The 26,579-nt window shown below is 34.9% G+C and overlaps 3 protein-coding genes across 4 annotated transcripts; 1 reads left to right on the top strand and 2 right to left on the bottom strand.

Moving 5' to 3' along the window:
• Positions 1 to 2,420: 2,420 nt before the first annotated feature.
• LOC113113137 (VIP peptides-like) lies at positions 2,421 to 5,449 on the top strand. Of its 2 annotated transcripts, none has more exons than XM_026279318.1 (6): positions 2,421 to 2,696; positions 3,179 to 3,294; positions 3,874 to 3,978; positions 4,558 to 4,689; positions 4,845 to 4,953; positions 5,052 to 5,449. In XM_026279318.1, exons 2-6 carry the CDS (start codon positions 3,200 to 3,202, stop codon positions 5,058 to 5,060), a joined length of 450 nt encoding a protein of 149 aa, XP_026135103.1. In that variant the 5' UTR covers positions 2,421 to 2,696; positions 3,179 to 3,199; the 3' UTR covers positions 5,061 to 5,449. The 2 variants fall into 2 exon arrangements, with proteins under 2 accessions (XP_026135103.1, XP_026135102.1); XM_026279317.1 differs by having other exon boundaries at positions 2,428 to 2,696; positions 3,190 to 3,294.
• A 10,691-nt stretch (positions 5,450 to 16,140) lies between these two features.
• On the bottom strand, positions 16,141 to 19,373 carry LOC113112293 (F-box only protein 5-like). The gene is made up of 5 exons (XM_026277724.1): positions 18,998 to 19,373; positions 17,691 to 18,300; positions 17,515 to 17,605; positions 16,834 to 17,010; positions 16,141 to 16,746 (listed from the first exon to the last, which is right to left on the bottom strand). The coding sequence occupies exons 2-5, from the start codon at positions 18,278 to 18,280 to the stop codon at positions 16,495 to 16,497; spliced, it is 1,110 nt and encodes a 369-aa protein (XP_026133509.1). The 5' UTR covers positions 18,281 to 18,300; positions 18,998 to 19,373; the 3' UTR covers positions 16,141 to 16,494.
• Positions 19,374 to 20,041: 668 nt separating this feature from the next.
• Positions 20,042 to 23,602, bottom strand: LOC113112292 (peptide chain release factor 1-like, mitochondrial). The gene is made up of 7 exons (XM_026277723.1): positions 23,019 to 23,602; positions 22,862 to 22,941; positions 21,851 to 22,034; positions 21,550 to 21,713; positions 21,283 to 21,400; positions 20,996 to 21,132; positions 20,042 to 20,284 (listed from the first exon to the last, which is right to left on the bottom strand). The coding sequence occupies exons 1-7, from the start codon at positions 23,437 to 23,439 to the stop codon at positions 20,075 to 20,077; spliced, it is 1,314 nt and encodes a 437-aa protein (XP_026133508.1). The 5' UTR covers positions 23,440 to 23,602; the 3' UTR covers positions 20,042 to 20,074.
• Between the last annotated feature and the right edge of the window lie 2,977 nt (positions 23,603 to 26,579).

Raw genomic sequence — 26,579 nt, 5'->3', positions numbered from 1 at the left:
ACATTAATCATAAATAAACCCAAAGGCTTGAAATATTCCATGACAGTTAACATTTTTGTCTGTGAATGTTTGTGTGTTCAGTTTGTTACACTTCATTTAGATAGATAGATAGATAGATAGATAGATAGATAGATAGATAGATAGATAGATAGATAGATAGATAGATAGCAACATAATGTGATTGGCCATGTGGAACGGTGGTCTCGGGGGCATGACGCTGTTGTCCTTAGCTTTCATTACAGATCTAATGATGCTCTGATAACATTATTGAAGCTAATGTCCTCTGTGTGGCCATGTACAGATGTATTCACTGCATTAATCTGGACGCACTTAAGGATTTATCTAACTTATCTGTCACTGGGTTTTGGTCCACCGTATAAATTGTGTTCCTGTAGCTCAATTGGTAGAGCATTGCGTTGGGGGTTCGAATCTGGGGGAATACATGTTAGGAAAAATTGTTAGCATGAATGCAATGTAAGTCACTTCGGATAAAATCGTCTGCTAAATGCATAAATTTATAAAGACAAAAAGGGAAGTCGATATTGATGTGTTGACTTTGCTGCAGCCTGGAATTGAACTACTGGTTTCGTCTGGTCAGAGGAGAACTGGCCCCCCAACTGAGCCTGGTTTCTCCCAAGGTTTTTTTCTCCATTCTGTCACCGATGGAGTTTCGGTTCCTTGCTGCTGTCGCCTCTGGCTTGCTTAGTTGGGGTCACTTCATCTACAGCGATATCATTGACTTGATTGCAAATAAATGCACAGACATTATTTAAACTGAACAGAGATGACATAACTGAATTCAATGATGAACTGCCTTTAACTATCATTTTGCATTATTGACACACTGTTTTCCAAATGAATGTTGTTCAGTGCTTTGACGCAATGTATTTTGTTTAAAGCACTATATAAATAAAGGTGATTGATTGATTGATTGATTGACAGATTATAACTGATTCTTCCTCTATGAATGTCATACAAATGACAATATGCTAAATATTACAAACCTTACATTAACATATTGATTTAATTAAAATATTTTCATGCATTTTTAGTGTGTTAGGCATCCCTAAAGATATATTATTATTGTTTTGTCCATGTGTCTTTTTAACACTTTATAGACAGGTCCATTGAGAGAACAGAGAGGAAACAATAAGCAAAGGAAGAAAAGGGATCAGGAAATCACATGACACTTGAACTTGCATGTTAATGGTGCTTGCACTGTCAAGCATCACTATTCCTATTGATGATTTTTGATTTAAACAACCTCCTAACACTATATATTAAACTTCTCCGTCTAATTCATCCAGCCAGAAAGTCTCGCACTTAGATTCTGTCTTGATGCATCAGATGTAAGGCTGGGAATACAGAATAAAGACTGAAATTCCATTTGTAAACTTGATTTATAGGCATTGCATCTGCAGTCTACATCTCTCATTAATCACTTTGTCCACAAGGAGACCCTAGAAAACAGCGATCCAGATCAAATAAAACTGTTAAGGACAGAGGACAGAGGTCACTGTTACCGCAGTTAAATGTGAAACCTAGAGGGCTCACCATACATCTAGATGCCATACCTTTGTTCAAACAATGAGGACAGTCCTAATACAAGGCCAACAGCAAGCTAACATAATATTACTGATTATGAGAATAAATGACGACAGTGCAAACTAAAATGAGTGTTCAGGATGACTGTCTCTAGGGTCTTGGTGGACACTTATGCATGTAAACATTTCCTGTTTTTATGCTTTAAAGAGTCTGGTTTATGTCACTAGCAGCACTCAACAACTGACCATGTTTGTTCATTAATTTGGCAGTGATGTATTTAATGAAGAGAGTGATCCAGTTAGCAAAAAGGACTGAATCGGGGTTAAGATGCGGGTAAGCCACAGCAGCCCACAGAGGACTCATTACAGATATTTTTTTATTTTAATATACTATCTATCTATCTATCTATCTATCTATCTATCTATCTATCTGTCTGTCTGTCTGTCTGTCTGTCATCATCTGTCACATTTTTTTTCTTTTAATTTGTGATGCATATTTTAAGTATCTAGATTTGTTTTTGTTTTCTGTAAAGAACTTCTTTATGGAATGGAAAGATTCCACGGATGTCAAAGCTCCTTCATGGAACCTATAGAAATGTGTCCTTAAAGATTTTGTAGAATACATATTTCATAATATCCCCATTAAGATGTTTTTTTTTAGATCAGTTCCAAATTTTAAATAAAAAATTATGTGCACGTCTTTTTGAATTTTCTTAATGTTTTTTTGACTTGGGAAGTCATGCAGGGTTTATTATTTCATGCATTGTCTCAGCTCTATCTCTTCTTTGACCAAAAAGTGCATCCATGCGAACAAATATCCAAAGAATGAATCACCAGGAATAATACAAAACATTCTGAGCAATCTCAAACTTAATTTCACCAGTGTGTGTGTTTGTGTGCCTGTCGACCAATGACGAACACATCAATCCCAGTGGGACTTTCTTCGTGACGTATTAACGCAAATCAAATCTGATTGTCTTCCTGTCTGATGGAAAGTATTCAGACATATAAAACGAGGCGAGGGGTGAGACTATTCAAAGAGACACAAGACCGCGCAAAGGAACTTAAAACCCCACCTGGTCACTTTGGGAGGTTTTACTGGAGGTATTTCAGGACCCCGATCAGCGCGCGGATCACATCTCTATAGCCCATGTGAGTTCCTTTGATTGCATTTACTTAGTTAAACATTTACCATAGGCGCTTTTTACTTACGTGCATGTTGCATTCATTTAGACTAGTTTTATTTTACATTCACAACATATATAAACATAAATGGCACGGCATTTACATTAATTAATGTTCACAGATGAAACAGTATAAGTCATTTCTTCTTATTATTATAGTATTATAATAGAACACCGAAGTCTTGTAACGAAACAGGACAGGACTTCACTGAACGAAACTAATTTTAAAATGGTTTTAAGCAAAGCATAATCACTTTTAATTAATAAAACAGAAAGGTCTTCTATAAAAAAAAACCTCTTTATAATATATTCAAACACCGAAAACAGGTTGCATATTTTGACTTAATTTTTCAAATCCATTAAAATGTCTTTAATATTGCATTCAAGATGTAAAATTCAGTTATGTTTGTCGTTTTATTTAGTGTGTAAAAACAGCATGTTTTCATGTAGCCTATACACAGGTGTAAAGCAATGCCCGTGAGGAACGGCTCTCAGCTTTTGCTCTTCATAACTCTCTCCAGTGTTTTATATGCCCGGACCTTAAGTTTACCCTTCGCCTCCATGAGGTAAGAGTTCTATCTTCTTAAAGCACATGAATAAAACTTAATTCCTAACTCTTTTGTGATGCTTTAAAGCATTTTCTATATCGGAACATGCGCGCGCGTTTTTCTCTCCATCAGATTGGTGCGCGCGCAGGTAAATCAACCCGACAAAAGCACAGTGAAACAAAGTTTTTTTTTTCGTCTAATTAGATAATTATGTAAATTATAATTTTGCCATGCTATATGATCCTACCAAATCCATATAGGCTATACATAGTTTCTACTTTAAATGTAGTTTATAGATGCACAGTGTAGTTTTAAATTGATTTAACTACCTCCAAATGCTTAATGGATGGTTTGCTCTTATAGAAACATTTCTACACGTAATATACAGTGTAGGAGCTTTGAAAATGTTTGTTATTTAGCTTAACTATGTTTTGTTGTGTGTGTGTGTGTGTGAGGGAGATTGTAGAAAAAAAAAAACTTTAAAGCCTTTATATGATTAAACCAAGCTGAGTTATAACAAATCTGATGAACTATAAGAGCAGCTGTGTAATTCACACTGGATTCTGGAGAGTCACTTGGTTCTGTGTCTTTGTGCAGAGATACAAGACACGCAGACGGGCTCTTCACAAGCGGATACAGTAAACTTCTAGGACAGTTATCTGCCAGACGGTACCTGGAGTCATTGATCGGAAAGCGGGTCAGGTACAGACATCTTATTTTAAAGGCCATTTCCACAACATAATTCATAGCCCTGCTGAAACCAGCTTAAAGAAATCCTTCTAAACCATTAAACCAGACCAGAACAGCTTGAAGGTGAGCTGAAACCAGAAAACCACCTCCAACTATTTTAAGATCAGAGCTTCTATGAACTGAATTTGGTATAACTGGATTTATGTTTTGGTAATCATTCAATATAATCAAAGATTTTAGGTGCAAAGAGAGTTTTTGTCTTCTGTTAGTGGTGTGATTTTGCATCTATGACTCCGGATTGGAGTAAATAAAGTAAATCTGTATTTGGTTAAAATAAACAAATAAACCATAAACAAATTATTAAAATGGCTTTAGGATTATATGCCAGCCATATAATCCTATAATGAATTGTCGGACAAATGAATAAAGGTAAATGTCAGCATGAAAGGAGAGTTTGAATTATCATTGAATATAGTGCGTTCTTACACCAAGTTCAATACATCTGTTTCCCAAATAGATAACCATCACAAGGTAAATGCATGAATGTAAACTGTAAATTCATGACTGACATATTTCTTTATATGATTTTAGTGATGATTTGATGGAAGACCAGGCACCGATGAAGCGTCATTCAGACGCAATATTCACAGACAACTACAGCCGCTTTCGCAAGCAGATGGCGGTGAAGAAATATCTCAACTCCATTCTCACAGGAAAGAGAAGGTATTAAGCACCAGCATGTTATTGCTTTCGTGGGTTTTACCAAGCCTTTACATCCAAGATGTTGCTAGTATAATGAAATACTCTGAACCAAAGAACATTTTCTATGATGTTAAGCAATAAAAAGGCTATTTTACTAGTGTTTTTCCTCTTTTCAGTCAAGAAGACCCACCCAGCCTGCAGGAGGAATCGACTGGAGGAGAGACCACGTATCGGGAGAGCTACGATGACGTCACTGTAGACCGACTTCTCAATCATATACCATTGGTACGTTAGACGGAGACATGCATATGACTTTGTTTTAATAAAAGTGCTTGCAAACTGGTAAATACAGTTCATTTTAATACTGATCTTTTCACTTCTAGCCCCTCTGAGGTCGGTTTGAAGACAAGAAAACAACTCTTCGAGACCATCATAGGTTTTCCATTTACACAGTCTAGTATAGGACATCAACATACTACTAAAAGAACGTGTTGAAACCGAAAAATGTGGTTACCTATGACGTAAATGTTTGCACTGTACATTGAAAATAAACTTTGATGAGAGATGTTAGCTTGAAGATGTACATAGCGTGCTTTGGCCTTGGAAACCAAATTGCTTTGACATGTTTCCTGTAAATTGTAGAACAATAAATGCATTGAAACAAGCCCCGGACTGGTGAGAAGCGCATATTCGGACCTGAAGACTGCTGATTGGATCTCGAATGATGAAGTAACACATGAAGTCAACGTGCATTTTGTAAATGAATTATTTGACGAACATATTTCTGTTTCTTCTGTCTGAATTCTAACTCTAGAGGGATCGTTTGGGTTCGGGAGGGTCGGGGCATTGGATATCTTTATTTTTGCCATTCAAAGTATAATAAAAGTTTGAAGAGTCATGAAATGCTTGACTGCGCTCGACTTTAATGTTGCAAAACAAACTTTACCCATGAATTGCAGTTGATTTATGGTCAGGTTCTACCTGTTTTCTTTGGTTTCACAGTAACGGCCGTTTAGAATAATGGACCATTATTTTGAGTAATGTTCAGTTATATTTCTGTGTCTTGAAAATACACATAAATTGGACTATACAGGTGCAGAGAAAGACACAAATAAAACATTCAAGATTGTATAGCACACATTTCTTTACAAAAAGATAGTAAATTTATAAAACAGACAGTCGGTTTAATGATGTACGAGTGTCAAGGGATGATGATATGTAGTCGTATACAGAAGGGTTTGTCTGCTCTCCATTGAGACGACTCCACCAAATCAAACAGCATAAGATGTGCGATTGAAAACACATCACTCACTCATGTAATTCCTGCTGAAGGTCTCGTTTCGTGAGTGTTCGGCCCTCATTTTGAGAACTTCTGAAGGAAACGGTCATTATTATCAGCTGGCCTGTGACTCAGCGTATCTACAATGTGTTAAAGGCAGCTCTGGAAATTTTGAATCATAAATGTCAGAGGACATGGAATGCCAGAAAAGGCGTTTATATAAGACGAGATGCACTATGATGGGACTCTAGTTGCCAAAATTAGGCATGTCTGTCAAATTACATTTATTGTGAGTCGTCCTTTGGCCTGGAAAAATTGTTTAGTTTGCACCATTTAACCTATAATTGATATAAATATCTAAAAAGAGACAACTGAGCGGTGAAGACACAAAAATAAGGATTTAGCCATTTTGTGCTGATCACTTAGCTGTGTTGTCACTAAATATGACGTTTGTATATCATATGCACAATAAACTGCAAGCTGTTTTATTAAGGTTGTATTATGGAAAAAATAATAATAATTATATATAATATAATATAATATAATATAATATAATATAATATAATATAATATAATATAATATAATATAATATAATATAATATAATATAATATATATAACTATTATTGGAAACACAAACCTTTTTTACAAAAATATATATTTAAGCAACTTTTGAGTTTTATCATTTATTTTGCTTAAATAAATAATTGGTTGTAAAACAACTTTTAAAAAACAACTAACTAAATGCAAAATTATTTAGGTAAATTATTTTTGGTTGTAAAGCATTATTTTAAATGACGTAAAGCATAGTTTTAAATGAAAAATGTATAAACAAAATTAAAAAAATTTTTTTTGTAAACAAATAATGATTTATTAAAGGGCTGCACAATTGTGGCAAAACAAAATTTTTCTTTTTTTTTTTTCTTTCACCTTTATTTAACCAGGAAAGTACTCGTTGAGATTAAAAATCGCTTTTTCAAGAGTGTCCTGGCCAAGATAGGCAGCAGTACAACCATACATACAACACAGAATACACAATAACATAAGACAAATAGCAGATACAACAACCACAAATCCTTAGCATATCATGAGGAACAACTACAGCCAGATGAGGCTGTTTCCAAGTCAGTTAATATCCTCTTAAAAGTAACCAATGAGACAAGCTTATTAAGTTTCAAATTTTTCTGTAACTTGTTCCATGCAAAGGGAGCAGCAAAGTTAAACGCCTTTTTCCCCAGCTCAGTTCTAACACTTGGTACAGACAAAAGAACAAGATCCTGGGACCGAAGATTGTAAGTCCCTATATCTTTTACACTGATGTAGGTCAGAAGGTAGGATGGAAGAAGACCTAAAATAGCCTTATATATAAAAACATACCAGTGTTGAAGTCTCCGTGTTGACAGAGAAGACCATCCAACACGATCATACAGTTCACAGTGGTGAGTGAGGACTTTAAGACCAGTGATGAACCTCAAAGCTCCATGGTATATAGTATCCAGTGCATGTAAACTTTGAGACGAAGCGTGCATATATAAAACATCACCATAGTCAATAATAGACATAAAAGTACCAGCAACTAACCTCTTTTTAGATTTGAACGAGAGACAGGATTTGATTCTAAAATAAAACCCTAGTTTAAGTTTTAATCTTTTTGCCAGCTGCTGAAAATGAGAAGTAAAAGAAAGAGATTCATCTATTAAAATACCGAGATATCTGTATTTAGAAACACATTCAATCTTCTTACCCTGAGAAGTAATGATTGAAGGCAGATTTAATTTAGATTTTGAATTTGAAAAAAGCATTACTTTTGTTTTTTCAGCATTTAAAACAAGTTTCAGATCATAAATGTTTTTTTGAAGCATATTAAAATCAAATTGTAATTGGGAGAGGGCCTGGACTGCTGTAGGTGCTGAGCAATACAGTACAGTGTCATCTGCATAAAAATGAAAATTTCCTTTCAATATGTTATGATTCATGTCATTTATATATAGAATGAAAAGCAGTGGACCCAGCACTGATCCCTGTGGCACGCCTTTTGTTATTTTGAGATAGCTAGAGGTATTTCCCTCTGCCTGCATACACTGAGTTCTGTCTGTAATTCATAGTTGTCGATTATTCCCTTGAAATTGTAATTGCGATTATTAATTACAATTATCACAATTTACATTGTATGATGTTTACACCATTGTTTGATGCAACTGCATGCCGTATTTTTATATGAAAATGAATACGCTGAAAACACTCTAACTGAAAAACTTTTAGTTCTTCTATAATATTAAGCATGAACATGTACCAACCAGAACAAATACAAAAGTTTTAATTTATATATATATATATATATATATATATATATATATATATATATATATATATATATATATATAAATATTTGTTTGATAATGCTGTAAATCATATTTGTAAATTAAAAATACGACAACAACAAAATTTTTTCAAAAGGTTCATAATTTGAATAGAGTTAAAGTTCAGGTTAGTGCAAACCTTTGATTCTAGGATGTCTGAAGCTTAACAGTAAAGAATAAAGGTTATGGTCAGTCAGTGCCTGCTCTCTGATTGCTTTGGCAGGTTGTTAGTGCTCTAGTGATGTATACTTGGGGTAACTGAAGAGGCTGTTGTGTGTTTTTCTGTGGCTGGGTTTCTTCTAATTCAATCATTTTAGCTCATCGTTTGTAATCCTTGTGGCACATCCCATCTTCCTGGAAAAGCTAGAAATCAAGCTGAATGGACAATAACAAACAATCAAAAAAAATATTAAATATTTTGAAATCCCTCACAAAAATCACTCATGCACCTGTATTTGCATAATGTTCAATATATAATATATGTTAGTGCTAATGAGCTAATTCATTTATCCATGTTTTATGGCTCATAGTGATATAGGGGAATATGGAGCACATATTCAAGGAGGAAAAAACACGTCAGGCCCAAACTGAGCACAAATATGCAACTTGGTGCATATGAAGATGAACATGAAATTCTGAGCTTGTAATGTAAATCAATGAGATTTTAAGACAGTATAGCAGATACATACAGAAAATTATATAAGTATCAGTTGTCATTCTGTATCTCCGGTGTCTTAAATGCTTACTTTTATGATCAAAGCTCTGCAGTTACAAAACATGCAATGAAATACAATGATAACTGAGAGATGAACAAGTTAACATTTCTCAAAAGCCTGATTATCAGTGGCTACTCACATTTGAACATGGACATGAACATGAAGTTGCTTTTGGTCCAGTAAGAGTTCATCTTTAAATATTACTAACAAAATAAAAGTTATTCTTCTGTTTACTTTATAAAATCCAGTAAAGATTTCACAGCAAAAACAGACGTCAACCACAAGCTGAAGATGGACTTTTGGACAAGGTCTTATACTTGCTAAAAAAGACTAAACTATAAATCAGATGACAGAAGGCATGTAGTGGATTGTGTGCAACAGGTTTTCAGAGAAGTTTTAATCATGCTGGAAATATAGAGGCTTCAGAAATTCATGTATCAAATGTGACCCAGGAGCACAAAAGCAGTCTTTGGGGTATATTTGTAGCAATAGCCAAAAAAAAAAAAACATTGTATCGGTCAAAATTATCGATTTTCTTTTATGCCAAAAATCATTAGTATATTAAGTAAAGATCATGTTCCATGAAGATATTTTGTAAATTTCCTACTGTAAAATATCTAAAAAATAACTTAATTTTTGATTAGTAATATGCATTTCTAAAAATTCATTTGGACAAAGTTAAAGGTGATTTTCTCAGTATTTATATTTAGATTGCTCCGTCAGATTCCAGATTTTCAAATAGTTGTACCTCGGCCAAATATTGTTCTATTATAACATAACCATACATCAATGGAAAGCTTATATACACTGCTAAATACAAAGTTCAGACGTATTGACAAAATACTGATTTCTTGGTCTTATCTGGATCTGATCACAGGTATGATGTAAAGACTCTGGTGACCGTGCTTAATCTTTGGCTATTGGATTGTTGTGGTGCTAATCAGATGCTATGTGATTTGTCCAGGGCCGTGTGGAGAGGAACAGCTCATTAGCTCTCATTACTGGATGGCTAAATGGACCTGCTGACCACAGCAGGTAAAAATAGATGGATAGACTCTACACTGACCAGCTCTACTCTGATAATGGGTGCATTACCACTTAAAGTGATTCAGCGTAGAAATGGCTGGCAAGGAACTACTTGTTTCCAGCATTAGTGAGTGTGTGTGTTTGTGCATTGCACTCTTTCTGTACACATTTGTAGTCAGTTTTGGTACTCTGAGAATTCATTATAGTACTATAGAATAATTTCCAATTAATAAATAAGCAAATAGATGACATTTTGTTGATAGCATTTTTATATGTACAAACTCCAAGGTTCAGTCATGGTACATATCCATGTTCATGTTTACCAAGGCTGCATTTATTTGATTGAAAACCTTTGAAAAATTGTGAAATATTATTACAGTAAAAAATTGCTGTTTGCTTTTTGAATATGTTTTAAAATGTAATTTATTCCTGTGATGCAATGTTACATTTTCAGCATCATTACTCCAGTGTTCAGTGTCACATGATCATACAGAAATCATGAAAATATGCTGATTAGCTTCTCAAGAAATATTTGTATTAATAATTTTGAAAACAACTGTGCTTCTTCATATTTTTGTGGAAACCATGACACTTTTTTTCAGGATAGTTTGATGAATAGAAAAAAGTTAGAAAAAACTGCATTTCTTTAAATCTTTTGTTATGTGTGTACTGTAACTTGATCAGTGCAATGCATCCCTCTTTGATGAAAAATGTAAATAAATTTAATTAAACTAACCTAATTTTTAAGGTTTGAATAGAGCATGATTTGTGTTTCTCCATTTAGATGAGAGCAGTTCCTTAGAAAAGAAATGCACAAAAACAAATCTTAACAGAATTATCCAGCCACGCAAGACCGCCAATATATTAATCCCTACATGTTCTGTATCATTTTATGCTAATATATGGGGGAGGAAAGGAACTGCAGAGAAGAAATGTACGCTAGTGGATCACAACAATGAAGGACAAACAACATTTGATATGGAAATGACTCATAATAACCCACTTCTGCATCTGTCCTGCACGCTTCTAACGTGTTCCTGCCGAATCTCTGGTGAACGTGACTGCGTGAGAGCAGCAGAGCGGATCGGCTGTCTTGGGGCCGGTGGCGGTGCTAGTTGAAGACCATCACAGTGACAGGAGTCGACCTTTAGACCCCTGATGTACGGTCATGTGACTGATGCCAGTCATTCATAATAAACATCACACATGCCCCTCGTTTCACAGGGAATGGCTTGAATGGGACATGTGTCTTTTTAAGAAAGCTGAAGGGCTGAAGAGAGATCTTAAAGTGGTATACACTGTAAAAACATGCAAGTGTTACCCTAAAGAGCTCTTTCTACCCAATTTAACCCATAAAAACAACTTTGTGTTGGTATAAATGAATGTATTTAGGTTGATTCAGTTATGTTAAATAAAGAAAACACTCAGAAATACATTTTACAATTAATTACAAACAAGCAAGTAACACATTTAATTAAACATGACATTTTGAATGAAGAATAATAGTACTTCCTTTTAAAACATACTGCAAAAAATAAATAAATCTGTCATTACAGTGCATTAACATAACTGTAGAGTCAGAACTACTGATTTATTTACAAATGTTAATAATTAAGATAAGAACTGACCAAGTAATATACACTCCAAGAATATTTAGGCCTAAATCTGAGATTTATGTCTGAATTGCATTTAAAATTTCCATACCTTTGCAGTTTTAACATTTTAAATTCAGCATATTTTTCAATTTTGCATAAATGAAATTCATAATTCAAATGTTATAGATACACAGTAACCAGGTTTATATATTTATCATCTATAAATCTAATTTGTTTCAGTCTCATACATATCGTTTCTAAGAATATTAAATAGTTTTTATTGCATACTGAATATTGCTTATTCTTCATAATAAGTGATATTTGACCATTTTCATACTTTTTACCAGAAACAAATTTAATTGTTTTCATAATCAACAGATTTATGCTGATTCTAAGCAATTTGAACAAATGCATTTTTAAAATATTATTAAAATAAAATTAAATAGATGCAAATGTTAATAATAAACTATGCCATGGTTTTTCTGGGTAAATCTTACAAATTTCATTTATGAATGATTGACCCTTATGAAACGAAAATATATTGCAGTATATTGGAAAATTTCATGTAATATATTAGGCATATATTCTTATATATATTTATTTTTTCCAATCTATTGCAATATATTGAAAGCGGCAATCATTTGTATATTTTGCAATATATTATATAATATATGTATCATCAATATATTATTAAATGTATTCAAATATATTAAATATTAGAAAATAAAAAGGGAAAATAATATATTACAATATATCACAATATATTTGAAGAAATATATTGGTAAATATATTTTCCTTTCGTAAGGGGACAAATATGCATCAAGTATTTTTATTTTAAAATGGTTAAATCCAAATGAATGAAAATGTATAGGCAAATCAGATGCATACATCTAGTATTTCTAATAGATTTTCTAATCTTTTTTATTTATTTTATTTCATTTTTGATTGTGGTAAATTAGCCTAACAGTACAATTTTTATGGTTACAAAACATGAATATATCCAATCACAAGCATGCATTTATCAGCATTTAGTGAGTCAGAACTCTCCGTTTTATAAGACCGATTTCATAATAATGCATTCTTTAGTGCCAATAGCCTAGTTCACATATTTTCAGTGAACCCACATGCCCTTAACTCAAATTTAAACCCAGATGTGACTCAAATAATGTTCAAATATCACCCACACGCACACTCAGAGCAGTTTGCATCTAGTCTGAAAGGTTAATCACAGCTGATAGCGTCCAACAGAAAAATTAGATTTGTATTCCCAAGCAGAATGACTCATAATAAGTGATATGTTTTGTGTGTGTGTGTGTGTGTGTGTGCATGTGTGTTTCAGTGTAAACACATGTTTTGCTCTCTGTGTCCTTGGCTGATTTGGAGCTTCATTTGTACAGACCGTGGTTTAATAAATCAAAATGGAAATACAATATTATACGGGCACAGAGCTTTTCTCGTCCAAGAAAGGTCAGCTCCGAGATTAATTATACTGTGAGGAAGACCTTAATGATGGAATATTTCTCAACGACACAACCCTGCTTTTATGATCCCAATCCTAATTCACTCCAAATCTGTCCTTTTACAATTGCACATGCAGTCTTATATTTTTGTCCTATACGTGCAGCAACTACAACCCCAATGGTGACATATTAATTTGGAAATAAAGGAATAAAAGTGATGAGGAATCCGGAAGTGACATTTAAAGGAATCGTGCATCTAAACATGAAATTTTACTCACCCTCAGGCTATCCAAGATGTAGATGACTTTGTTTCTTCATTTGGAGTAATGTATCACTTGCTCAGCAATGGATGCTCTGCAGTGAATGGGTGCCGTCAGAATGAGAGTCCAAACAGCTGATAAAAACACCACAATAATGCACAAGTAATCCACACCACTCAAGTCCATCAGTTAATGTCTTGTGAAGTGAAAATCTGCAAGTTAGAAACAAATCCATAGTTACGATTCATTAATCTGTAATCTATAATAACGCTTTCTCTCATGAAAAAGTCTTTCACCTGTTCTCCTCTCACATTAAAAGCCATCCACATATTTGTTTAGAGCTGTTTTGACTGTCTTCATTTGTAAACACTGATCTGTGCATTTTCTCTCCTGATTCAGTCAAGATGACTTTTTCACTGGATAAAGCAATATTATGCATAGAGGACTCAAATTTCAGCCAGAATCTTAACGATGGATTTGTTTCTTACAAACACGCAACTTTTCACTTCTAAAGATGTTGAAATATGTGGGTGGATTTTGATGCGAGATGACAAAAGGGGATGTATGTACAGTACATTTTCACTGGGGGATGCGTTATTATTATGGATTATATTTTAGCTGGAAGCAACGGTTTGAATTTTTTTAAACTTGGGCTCTCATTCTGACGGCACCCATTAACTGCAGAGGATCCACTGGTGAGCAAGTGATGCAATGCTAAATTCCTCCAAGTATGTTCTGATAAAGAAACAAATTCATCTACATCTTGGACGGCCTGCGGGTGAGAACATTTTCAGCAGATCTTTACTTTTGGGTGATCTATTTCTTTTAAGAGCCGTATTCAGCCTTTGCTCGGAGGGGAGTTATGGGAAATGACCGCTTGTCTCTGGGACAGTCACAGCATCATCAACTACACACTTATATTTCAGCTTTAGAATGAATAGACAAACAGGTCCTGTCTTGTCCGGTTCTTTGTCAAAATTTACATTTGCATTTATTCATTTAGCAGATGCTTTGATCCACAGTGACATTCAAATGAGGGAAAACAAGTCATTTATCATAAAGGAGCCGAAAATATTAACAATGGCGCCATAGTGGATTTCAAGATTAATCACAGAAGAGAGGAAAGGATATTTTGCCTTTATTTATGGTTATGAACTGGTTGAATGCACAGAAAGGATTGATAAAACAAGCCTGTTTTAAATGCATGCTCAAAAACTCGAATGCCTTTCTTTTGCATTTGTTGGCTTCTGTGCATCTTTAAAAAGTTGTTAAATTTAACCCAGTGTCCTGTAATTTTTTTAATTTTCACACTAACAAAAAGTACCACGATTTTTGACATGGTACCATGGTATACTGTGTATCAAATTAGTACTATCTGACTCCATCACTGTACCATAGTTTTATTTTAGTATTGACATACTGTTGTAGCTTTTTTTAATATTATTATGAAATTATTAATATATTTTTATATTTTCCGTTTTCAATTTAATTTTAGCTAACACTTGTGTATTTTTATTAGTTTTTATATCTTATAATATTCATATATATTCATTTTTATTTTCATTTTATTATTTTAAAACTTCAAGTTAAACTAAATTTAAATGAGAAATGTTTTCTTGACAACAGCTGAAATAAGTTAATTAAATAAAATTAAATATTTTTATTACAATAAGTTTTTTTTTCAGCTTAAACATTTATGTGACATTTCTATTTAAATATTAAATACTAAAATCTAAATCGAATTTTACTAAAATAATTTAAAGTTTATTTCAGGTTTCACGGATTTAGTATTAATTAACTATAATAACCCTCACCATCGCAGTTTGTGCAAAGACATGCTTAGGATTTTTATGAGCAAACAAATGTCTATTAAACATCCAAGTGTTTATTTCAGTCATGTAGAATGAAATCCAAAAATCAATTATACTTTTAACCTTTTCTAGGTTAAATGGTTTTTTGCTTCAAGCACAGTTTAATCCATACTTATCATCTTTCAATCTAACATTGACATGGTTTTTACTTGCCAACAATTTGGTTTATGTTTTCTCATGGCACAAAATTCTAATTTCACAGCATTCAATCATATTTTATATAGAGGTTGTTGTTTAAAAGTGTTAAATGGATGATGATGATATTAAAATGATAGCTCATTCCTACTTCAGGAAAGTTGGATTATTGCATTTCAGACCATAATCATTGTAATTCACATGACCAGAATCATCAGGGAAAAGTCTTGTTTTGGTTCTTTGAAAATAAACATGGTTATGAGCCCAGGCATAATGGAAATGAGAAAATTGGGCATATTATGTAAATGTTGTGCAATAAATGAGATCTTTTCTCTGGGGGGACACTAACTGAGATTCCAGCAGGTAGTTAATTGCGTTTAGCTCGGTTTTCTACCGCTGAATCACACTGGACAGTGAATGATTGTTAAACAAAGCCTCAGTGTCTGTAGTTGTGTGGAAACCTCCTCTCTGAAAAAAACAAAAACAAAAAAATGAACAGGACTGGCTTAAAATGGATCTTTTACGGAATAAAATGCTTTAATTTGCATGGTGAAACTAGAGATACAATGGCACAAGAGCAATGGGGTGCTAATAGAAAAGCTCTCTGGTGCCATCTAGCCAAAAAACAACAAGCATGAAAACCATGCCTGGTCTCCATTTTGGGTCTTCAACAGACCAAAAAAAAAAAAACCTTAACTAGCACAACCTACCAGCTGACCACCTGCAAACAAACTCATTAGGACAAACCTGACCAGATCATAGAAGCCAAGATTAAAAATATACAAAGGCTTTATTCAACCATTTAAATATGTACAATTTCTGTGATAAAACAGATCGGAATTGATCATTTCATCAATAAAACATTTACAATTTTTTATAAAATCTTATAAAACATTATTTACAACACTGAGAAGGCTGTTTAACCTCCTTGTTGAAGTCTCTTTTTTTTTTGGCATTGAGGTTGATCGTAGTATTTTCACGTTGTGCAGTGACCACAAACATGGCCAAATTCACTTCACATTTGGGAAGACGATAAAACACTTATTTTTTTAAAAGTCCTTCAAAACAGTTAAGATACTAAAGGTAGCTTTTTAAAAGTTCTTGTAACATTTTTCCGTCTGGTGCTCAGAGGCGACGGACGCTCCTTTTGCTTCGAGCCGAGCCGGCGATGAGTGTTTTTTGTGAAGCCGATCTGGTCTGGACCGAATTGCGGCACGAGGCAGAGCCGTGGAACGCTGACTGACACAATGTGCAGAAGTCAAATGCACAGCTGATGCGCGTGCATACGGCCCGCTGCATGGCTTCGTCGAACCGTGCTGCAGAGCTGCAGACGATACACGAGCGCAGAGATTCATGCTGTTTGAGCGACTGGGCAACCTAGAAGAATAAATGGAAACATTATAAACAGCTGTCAACCACATGCATCTAAAGTAAAGAGATCATTTGGTGGTGTTTTTTTTTTACCTCATGGAACTGTTGGAAGCGACTTGACGTGGACGCATTTTGTGCTCCACCCGTCTGGCACTGCAGCTTCCTAATGGCCTTGTGAACGGGTGTAGAGGCGACGGTCTGCATGCTGGAGAACACCACCCTGCTCGAGGTGAAGTCTCGTGATAATGAGCCCATGAGGCGACCAGAGTCCTGAAAGCAACAAAGTGAAACACTCTTAGAACCCGAATATGAAATCAAGCATTTATGAAGGTTTCCATTATTTTGAACTACACACAAACACACTTTCTACCAGTGTTTGGGTACATTTAAGACCAAGATTCTCTACATGGCTAAGAAGCACACAATGAGTTGCACCAGCAACACTTCAAAGTTTGAAAATGCTTTCAGATCTTTATTGGTGTAGTGCAACAAAGGTAAAATTTGGGAAAACACGCTCCCCCTCACGTCATTCCAAACCTGTATGACTTTCTTCTGTGGAACATAGAAGATGAGATTTCATCAGTTTGTAACCACACGTTTCACGTTCCATTGTATTTTTTGTGAACTGAACCTGGTTAAAAACTGGTTCCGCAGAGGAGCGTTCCATGGCTTTGGAATGACATGATGGTGAACAAATGTACTAGTGCTTTAAATTTTAATTAGAAAGCCACATGGATGAACTGGTCCAATTGTGTCGTTCTGTAAGTCTCTTACCCTTAACGATCTTTCTGCTTCTCTGCAGCGCCGCAAGGCCGTCTGATCTTCACAAATGATTTTCTGCCACGTCCGACTTACTTTTTTACAGCTGCAAGAGACCCCAAACAGTCAGTCATTCTGATTCACATCAGTGGAAGATACAGATCAAGAAATAAAACTAAACAGGAAATTACCTCACTAAGTCACAATCTCCCAACAGGCCCAGTATCCTGGAAAGGATATGCCTCATGTCTTTCCTCAACAGGCCGCAAAGGATGTCCACAAATGGGCGTCCCATCTTCCCACCGATCACATTATGCAGCCCGTGTTTCTCAGCAACCTTATCAACGACAGTCCAGTCAAAGCTTTTGCTCCTTTTAAAGCTTTTAGTCAGCTCTCTGCACACCTCCTCCTGAAACTTCAACACGGGCAGACATGGTGCAGAACGACACTCCACATTCAACAACTGAGAGGACACAGGTGTCTCTTCATTCCTCAACAGTGAGTCCGCAGCATCCACGTCCCCGTTATCCACTTGGCTGTTTTGGAGGGAAAAATAGCCACTGTCTTCAGTCAGACCGCCACTGCTGAGAATGACCTCGTCGTCTGATGTCACGTCTACAGAATGCCGCTTTTTCTGGTTGTTTTCTTTATTGTGAGGGCCTTTGCTCGAGGGTGATTTCCGTGGTGAAACCGTGTGGCCCTTCACCTCACCGAGGTCTGTTTCAGCTTTCGCCATCTGGCATAAAACTGTTGAATCATCACTGTAGCTTGGACACTTCATATTGAGACTGATCCAGCAAACTGGAGGAAAGGAGCAAACAAGACATGTTATTAATTTACACAACCTTTAGTAACATGAGCATTTCCTATAAATGCACATAGGCCAGACTGTGTACAAGCAGTAAATGAGTATTTACTGGAGTTGCATTCAATTGTTGACTCGCTTCATGTTGTACATGTCTAATACAACACAAAGAATTACATAATATATCAACACATATACACAAAATCCAAGTTAATCCATCCACTGATATAGATTTAAATAAATGAACATTAGCCAGACTTCAAGTTTTATTACAACTTTGGATATTAAGACACACTGATAATACATGTCAGAATACATACTTGTTTATGCATAATACACAATGTGTTTAAACGTTATACAGGCAATGCATTTATTTTTTTAAATGATTGATATGCGTTTTTAATTTGGCGCGCCTAAATGCGTGCATTCCTGACGTGGCACATGATGCACCACATGTTAGCTTAAAAATAAAACTTCAAATCAATGTGACTAGACGAAAATTGGTCATTTGGTGTCTTGCGATGCTTTCTAGAGTATAAATATTTACAAAAACACAATATTAAACCTTAATCTGAGACTATCCCTTAGAGGGGAAACGCGAACAAGGCCGGACATCTAGCATTTACGGATATAAAATCCTCTCCAGAAGTTTCAGAATTTACAAAAAATAACATTAAAGCGGTTGTCGCTTACCTTTAAAAAAGAAAAACACTTTTATATATTCCTCATATGTTCTTAGAACCGTGTCCTGGTCGCTATTTCAGTGGCAGTGCAAACATCTGAGCCGCACACAATAGTCAGTGGTCTCGGGGAAAAAGCGCCACTTGCAAATTCATTTGAAATTTCGCGACAAAACCTTCTAGCCAATCAGGGCGCAGCGAAAAACCTTTAAACGACCCGCAGCCAATGAAAGCGCTGGGCGGACGACTCAAATGATGTCATGACGCACGTTCAACGGAGCCGTACATGAAGAGCGCCACCCAATGAAATCCACGCTTCGAAAAAAAGCGCATTTTTGAAAAAAGTCAATAAAGATGGAATTTAAAAGTGATTTGTTGTTGGCTGAAACACCTTATATAAATACCAGGATTTTAAAAAGCTATAAATATTTAAATATGAGTATGTGATTTCCATATCTGAAAAAGTAGGCTAATATATTTAAATTGTTATACTCATCTTAAATATTGATAATAACTTACTAAATTGTTACTACTTGTTGAACAGCTTTCATTTAATAATTAAATAATCTTAATTTATTATATACTATATTATTATAATTTTATGTTAAATATTATTATTATTATTAATTATATTGATTGCTTATAACAATGCAATAATTTACAGAGAGAGAGAGAGCATACAATATTAATATTGTATATATAATATTAAATGATAATTAAAAATCTGTGATTTAAAATACTGGAAATATTTGGGAGTCCTGAGTACGTTATTCCCAAGTCTGAAAAAGTAAAAAGAAAAAGTTTATGTATGTTATACTCAGCTTAAATAATAATATTTTATAAGCTAGAAACTGCTCTTTGCGTTGAAATGGCAATAATTTTTCTCAAATCTCAAACAGCTGGAAAAGTCAAACTGGCTGAAAAGAAAACGAACACCCCACCAAAAGCATTTCACACTGCTGTGTTAGAGTTCAAGAGAAAACAAAGAGTGAGAATCTCTATGCTCCTCTCAGACTAGACGGCTGTGCTTATAATTCAATCTGACACCCATAAACCAAATGTTAACACATTTCTTTATTGTGGCAGATAACTACTGGTTCTGATCACTGTCTTGGAGAATGTCCATAAGAGATTCCTGTTCAGAAAACTGTTGCAGGAACACAATCATCTCCTCCAGCAGTTCCTCTCCTTGTAAAAATCCATGCACGTCGTGAACGGTTTTTCCGATCCTGTGATCGGTGATCCGGTCCTGAGAGAAGTTATAAGTCCTGATTTTCTCTGATCTGCCTTTGCTGCCAATCTGTTACAAGAGAAGTAAATGCAATTTATATAAACCAAATAATATCAGTAAAAACTATTATATCCCATAATTAATAAAGTTAAAGTCAATGTGATTTGCAACCCATTTTACTAAATGCAACACACGTTAAACAGGATATTTAAAGAAACTAAATGAATGGCAGGATTTTACTGGATCATGAAGTTATTTCAGAGGAACAGCAAGAATATATTTTAATAAAAGACACAAAAGGCACAAAAGCAGTCTTAAGTCTCTGGAGTATATTTGTAGCAATAGGCAAAACACTGTATGGGTCAAAATGATTGATTTTTCTTTTATGCCAAAAAATCATTAGGATATTAAGTAAAGATCATGTTCCATGAAAATATTTTGTGCTTTCCTACTGTAAATATATAAAAACGTAATTTTTGATTAGTAATATGCATAACTAAGAATTCATTTGGACAACTTTAAAGATGATTTTCTCTTCAAATAGCTGTATTTCTGCCAATTATCGTCTGATCCTAATAAACCAAATGGAAAGCTTATTTATCAGCTTTAGCATAATCTATAAATCTAAATTTCGAGAAATTTACCCTTATGACTGGTTTCGTGTTCCAGGGTCATATAATTTATTGAATAAGGTGCACCGATAAGAAATTTGCAGGAAAGTTACTTCAGAAAGAAAATAGGTTTAATGCTTAACTAATAAAGACTAATGAATGAATAGACCTGTAGTTTTCGAGCCAGGTATCTCTTACTGGTCTCCTCCTCCAGCCGGGCGCTGTAGAGTTTGGCCCGCAGTAAGGTCATGGCTGTCTCCTTGTTCTTGATCTGAGAGCGTTCCTGCTGACACTCAGCCACTGTCCCTGAAGTTACAACAAAACATAGACACGTCTCACTCCGGGGAGTCCTGCAGGACATGAGACACCACTAGAAAATTCTATCTATTCTATCTATCTGGCATTAAATAATTATTAATACTGTGACATTTCCATAAAATAAGTCCTAAATGCGACCTGTGGGCAGATGGACGATCCTCACGGCGCTGTCGGTGGTGTTGACATGCTGTCCTCCTGCACCACTGGCTCTCTTCGTCTCGATCCTCAGATCTTTAGGATTGACGGTAAATGAGATCTGTGCGGATTAAGAGAACATGCAGTAAGATCTAGAACCACACACACCTGAATACTGACTTTCTAGCGGAATCCTGAATCTGTTTTTAATTATAACACCTGATATATCATCCATTTCTGAATATCAATAAGAGCTGAGGATCTCTGTACCTCAGTGGGCTGGGGAAGTATGGCCACCGTCATGGTGCTGGTGTGTATGCGACCTTTACTCTCTGTTTTCGGGACCCTCTGGACACGATGGACTCCAGCTTCAAACTTTAACTTTTTATAGCTGAGTGGACCACTGATACTGGCGGCTGCACGTCTGATGCCTCCTAAACAACCACATACACCACTGGAAATGAGGATTCAGGGCATTTGACCACAACAGATGCAAGCACCGACTTAAATCCACCCAAGCACTTAATATTACTGTTATCATTAAGCATTTATAGAGGACAAATCTGTCAACCTAGCTCACTGGACATGACCTCCAGGATGTAGAAACCCCAGCCGTGGAAAGCTGCGAAGTTATGATACATATCAAAAATCTCTGCGGTAAAGAGCATGGCCTCTTGACCTCCGACCCCAGCGGTGACCTCTAGGACCAGGTCACTCATGTCTGATTCCTCTTCTGGGATCAGAAGAGATAAAATCTGAAAAACAGCACTTAGACTCAGTTTGCATTACTTTAAAACTTACTACATAATAGTACTATTTTTTTTATATTTTAACTTGGATTGACTAACTAAATTGTTACTATTATTGTATTGCCTTTAATAGCTCTTTAAGCATAATTTATATATTGATATTATATCAATTATATCAATAATATTACAATAATATTAATATTATTATTGCTACAATAATATATATATATATATATATATATATATATATATAATACAATATTAATATTATATAATATTAAATGTTATCTTAAACTTATTTCATATGTTTCTAGTTCATTTACATTTACTTTATATTTATGCTACTATACAAACATGTTAACAGCAGATTTCAATATGCATATTATATATATATGGTAATATTAAATGTCAACAACAATAATATTAATTTCAATTATATTATTATTATTTAATATTATATTGGTTTTATATATTATTTTAGTTCATGCTCATTTACTTTACAATGATAATGTATAATAACATACTAATAATGAAATATTATAATATATAAAATTATGATCCTAAAACAGGCTTCATTTCCATAAAAATAATAATATATATCTATATATATATATATATATATATAGATATATATATCTATATATATATCTATATATATATATAATTTTAATTCTGGAATTTAAAATGTGACGTGGATATGTGAGATTCAAACCATAAAGTCTGTAAAGTGTATTTGTGTTATTCATCTCATCCCAGGTCTGTATGAGAGTCAATACAGGTAATTTATTTAATAAATGTGACTGGAATGTTAACGAGAGCCTGTCACACCTCACCTTTTGTCTGAGATCTTGAACGGCTGCTAGACAGGCTTCCTTCTCCAACTCTGCAAGCTCAAGTAATTCTGGTTCATTATCTGAAAAGAGATAGAGATGCAAATGAGAGCCACCCTACAAAGCTTTTCACTTCCAGCAAGCCTTTCCAGTGAAATACCTTTTAACAAGTCCAGCGTGTCCTCCAGCTCCTTCTGTTTCTGCTCTAATTCTCTTATTTTTTGGACTAAAGGTCCTAACACAGAGAGGCTGGTCCTTTTCATCTTCACATCCTCTTCATCCAATGTTTGGCTCTCAGTATTGAGGGACTGCAGGCATGTGTTATACTCCACTTCCTTCTTCTTCAGATAGTCATGTAAAGACTTCTTGTTGAAGATCTCGTCCACAGACAGTATTTTAGAGACCATCACAGACTGGGATGTATGGAAAGCTCGTGGAGCGTGTGCTTTGGTGCTGTTAACAGTCCTGTGAATGGCTGGACATCTGCATACTGATCCTCTCGTGATTGACCTGAACAGTGTCACATTCAGCAGCCGCCTGCCTGCATATGAAAGACTCTTACTAAAGCCAATGACGGCCATCGCGACTCAAGTGCTGTATTTAAAGTGAGCACTTGAAGGTAAATAAAAGCATTTACCATATAAACTGGCTTCCAACCATGGCAACTTTATTGCAGCCTACAGTTGACACCTTCGAACCACAACATTCACATGTTCTGCGGATGCCTTTTCCGGGTGAAATTGTTTTTCAAAATAAAAGTCAATAACGTTACAAGCCCAATAATCTCTGACATTTATTGATTAAAAAGCGTTTACATTGCCTAAAATGTTTTTCAAATAATTTTGAAAAATCATCAAGGTCAATAAGGAACATTTACACATACGTGTATGTGTTTTGTGGACTCCCGGAGTAAATGTATAAATAAAATATTAAACAATTAATAAATTCATTATAAAATATAACATTTTATTCTTAATAATGATTTTTTATATATGTATATTTTTGTAATTAAACGCTTTTTATATAAACAATATAAATATTTTTTTTTTCTTAATTAAGATTATATGATTATCTGAATATTTCCAGCGTTATTCTAAGGTAAACACAGAGCCTGTCTACGGAGAACCTTCCCACTCCCTATTAAGTCCGAATTTTGGTTGCAGTACCCATAGACATATAAATACCTAGACGCTTCATTGGCCGCTTTGAGCCGTTGCCGCGATACGTCAACGCGTCCGCCATGTTAGTGAGGGCAAGACTGTCTTAAAACAAATGAAAGTAAACGGGGGAGCTGCGGTTTTTACTGAATAAAAATAAGATAACGTTCACTTATCAACCGATTTCAGAGGTTTGTTATCTACGTGCAGTTAAAAAAAACTTTGCCTCCAGTTATTTAGTTAGGTTTGGAAAATTATTAATTGAAAGCTCACATTTGTCTCACTTGTTGATTTCGTTGATTTTTTCGGTTTACAAATCTGTTAATTTAGTATAACTGTAACATATTCATGTAATGTAATTTGAATGTACCTTGAAAATGTTTCTTTTCGAGACCCCAGGAGCCCAAATTCAGACCCAGAACAATAAAACCCACAGAAGAGGTGGGAGTTCAAAAGAGAAATCTTTATATGACCAAACTGATCTGGAAGATTAACCACAATCTGAGGCATCGGAGCGAGTTCGCAAAACATTTGATTCAGATCGGGACTCCGAAGCACGTTATACGAATCATTTGATCTGGGCTTCGGAGCGAGTTCGCAAAACATTTGATTCAGATCGGGACTCCGAAGCACGTTATACGAATCATTTGATCTGGGCTTCGGAGCGAGTTCGCAAAATATTTGATTCAGATCGGGACTCCGAATCGCGTTTCGCGAATCATTTGAGATTAGGTCTTTTGAGCGGATTTGCAAAGCATTTGATTCAGATCGCGACTCCGAACCGCGTTTCACGAATCATTTGATCGTGGGTTCAGAGCGAGTTTGCAAGACATTTGATTCAGATCGCGACTCCGAAGCACGTTTCGCGAATCTTTTGATTGGGGCTTCGGAGCGAGTTCGCAAGACATTTATTTCATTTGTTTCCATTTTTATTTTATGTAGCAATGGTCATCTTAACCTCTGTGGAGTGTTCAGGGTATTTCAGGACCCTAAATTAAATTCTAATTCATCTAAATGACATGACACTTAATGACTTTACCAAAACAGAAATTGGGATGTCCGATTGCATATTAGTGTAATAAAATCACTCAGAATGTTCATATAGTGTTTTTGTCTAAAATTGTAATTTTAAATGGTTTCCAGTAAATGGCAGAAACCTACCACTTAAGTACGACAATTTTTTCGTATGACCATGTATGAAAGCAAGAAATGTAGATATACTTTAAAGTTAACTACATATTTATTTTGTATAAGCATTTCATATAAACATGTAATTTTTTTTTTTTTTTTTTACAAATTTAACATTTAAACAAATTTCATATCAACTGTATAGTAAAAACATTCAAGGAAGTGATGTTACAATTCATGATTGTCTAAATATTGAGGTTTTTAATTTCACCTCTTAAAGCACTTTCTTTTATCATTGCAAATATCAGTATTTAACATTTTGGGATTAAAACATCAAAACATTATGCATTTGTAATTGCAGGTTAAATGCATTTATATCTTGCATTTAACAGTGTGTGTAAACATCTGCCGGGGTCTCTGGAGAGCGATGTGTAGAGGATTAAAACTTGAGCCAGAGTTTCTTCACCGCTATGAGGAGACCTTTGACGTTAATGTTCTTCCATCTGGTCTCATCATCCACCCTGATGCTCCACACCTTGGTCCAGATGGCAAAGTGGTGGACCCAAATGAAGAACCTCTCTTCGGCCTGGTAGAGGTTAAGTGCCCTGATGCGAAAGAAATCTGAGAGGCATCCCATGTTGAGTTTATTGAGGACACAAGAGGTGACTTCCATGTGGAGAGGGTATGGAGAGATGATGAGCTAATCACAGAGATCACAGCTAAAGTTGTTGAATTCTACTTTGGCATATACATTAATTTTTTGCTAGGTAGAAAATAGGCATGGAAAATTGACCAACAAATGATGTTCCTGTTCTATAGTGAATGTAGTTCTATAGTGTTCTATTACAAGGAAAAACAGTTACCCCAATAAGTCGTGCTTCAATTAATTATATTTTATTGTTATTTACGTTATATTGTTGCAACATACCTACCCCAAACTGGAAAGATAAGTCAGGAGGGGTTGGCGATTTCTGATGTGTTCGGAATCTGAAACAATATTGCAGATCATGAGTAAAAGTAAAGAGTTAGATTTTCATAAAACATTTCTGACTTAAATTTCCCCCCTAAAATCTAAGCATTAAATTCAGCAAAAAAAAAAAAGCATACTGAGAAGTATGTGAAAGATTATATGTATAATGTTGGTTAAAACCCTGGCTGGGAAGGTAACAAAAGTTTCAACTTACTAGAAGATAGTAAAATGTGCTTATCACAAAGCAGACAAGTTACTAGCAGGTGAAGAGAAGCATGGTGGTAAGGAGGAGCATGATGTCACTAGCAAGTGAGTAGATGATGCTGATGTCACTAGCAGGTGAGTAGATGATGCTGATGCCACTAGCAGGTGAGGAGGAGCATGATGCCACTAGAAGGTGAGGAGGAGCATGATGTCACTAGCAAGTGAGTAGATGATGCTGATGCCACTAGCAGGTGAATAGATG

This window comes from Carassius auratus, chromosome 13 (assembly GCF_003368295.1).
Source record: "Carassius auratus strain Wakin chromosome 13, ASM336829v1, whole genome shotgun sequence".
Classification (NCBI taxonomy): domain Eukaryota; kingdom Metazoa; phylum Chordata; class Actinopteri; order Cypriniformes; family Cyprinidae; genus Carassius; species Carassius auratus.
Note: the sequence above shows the minus strand (reverse complement) of the source record. Positions and strands in the feature narration are given on the sequence as shown.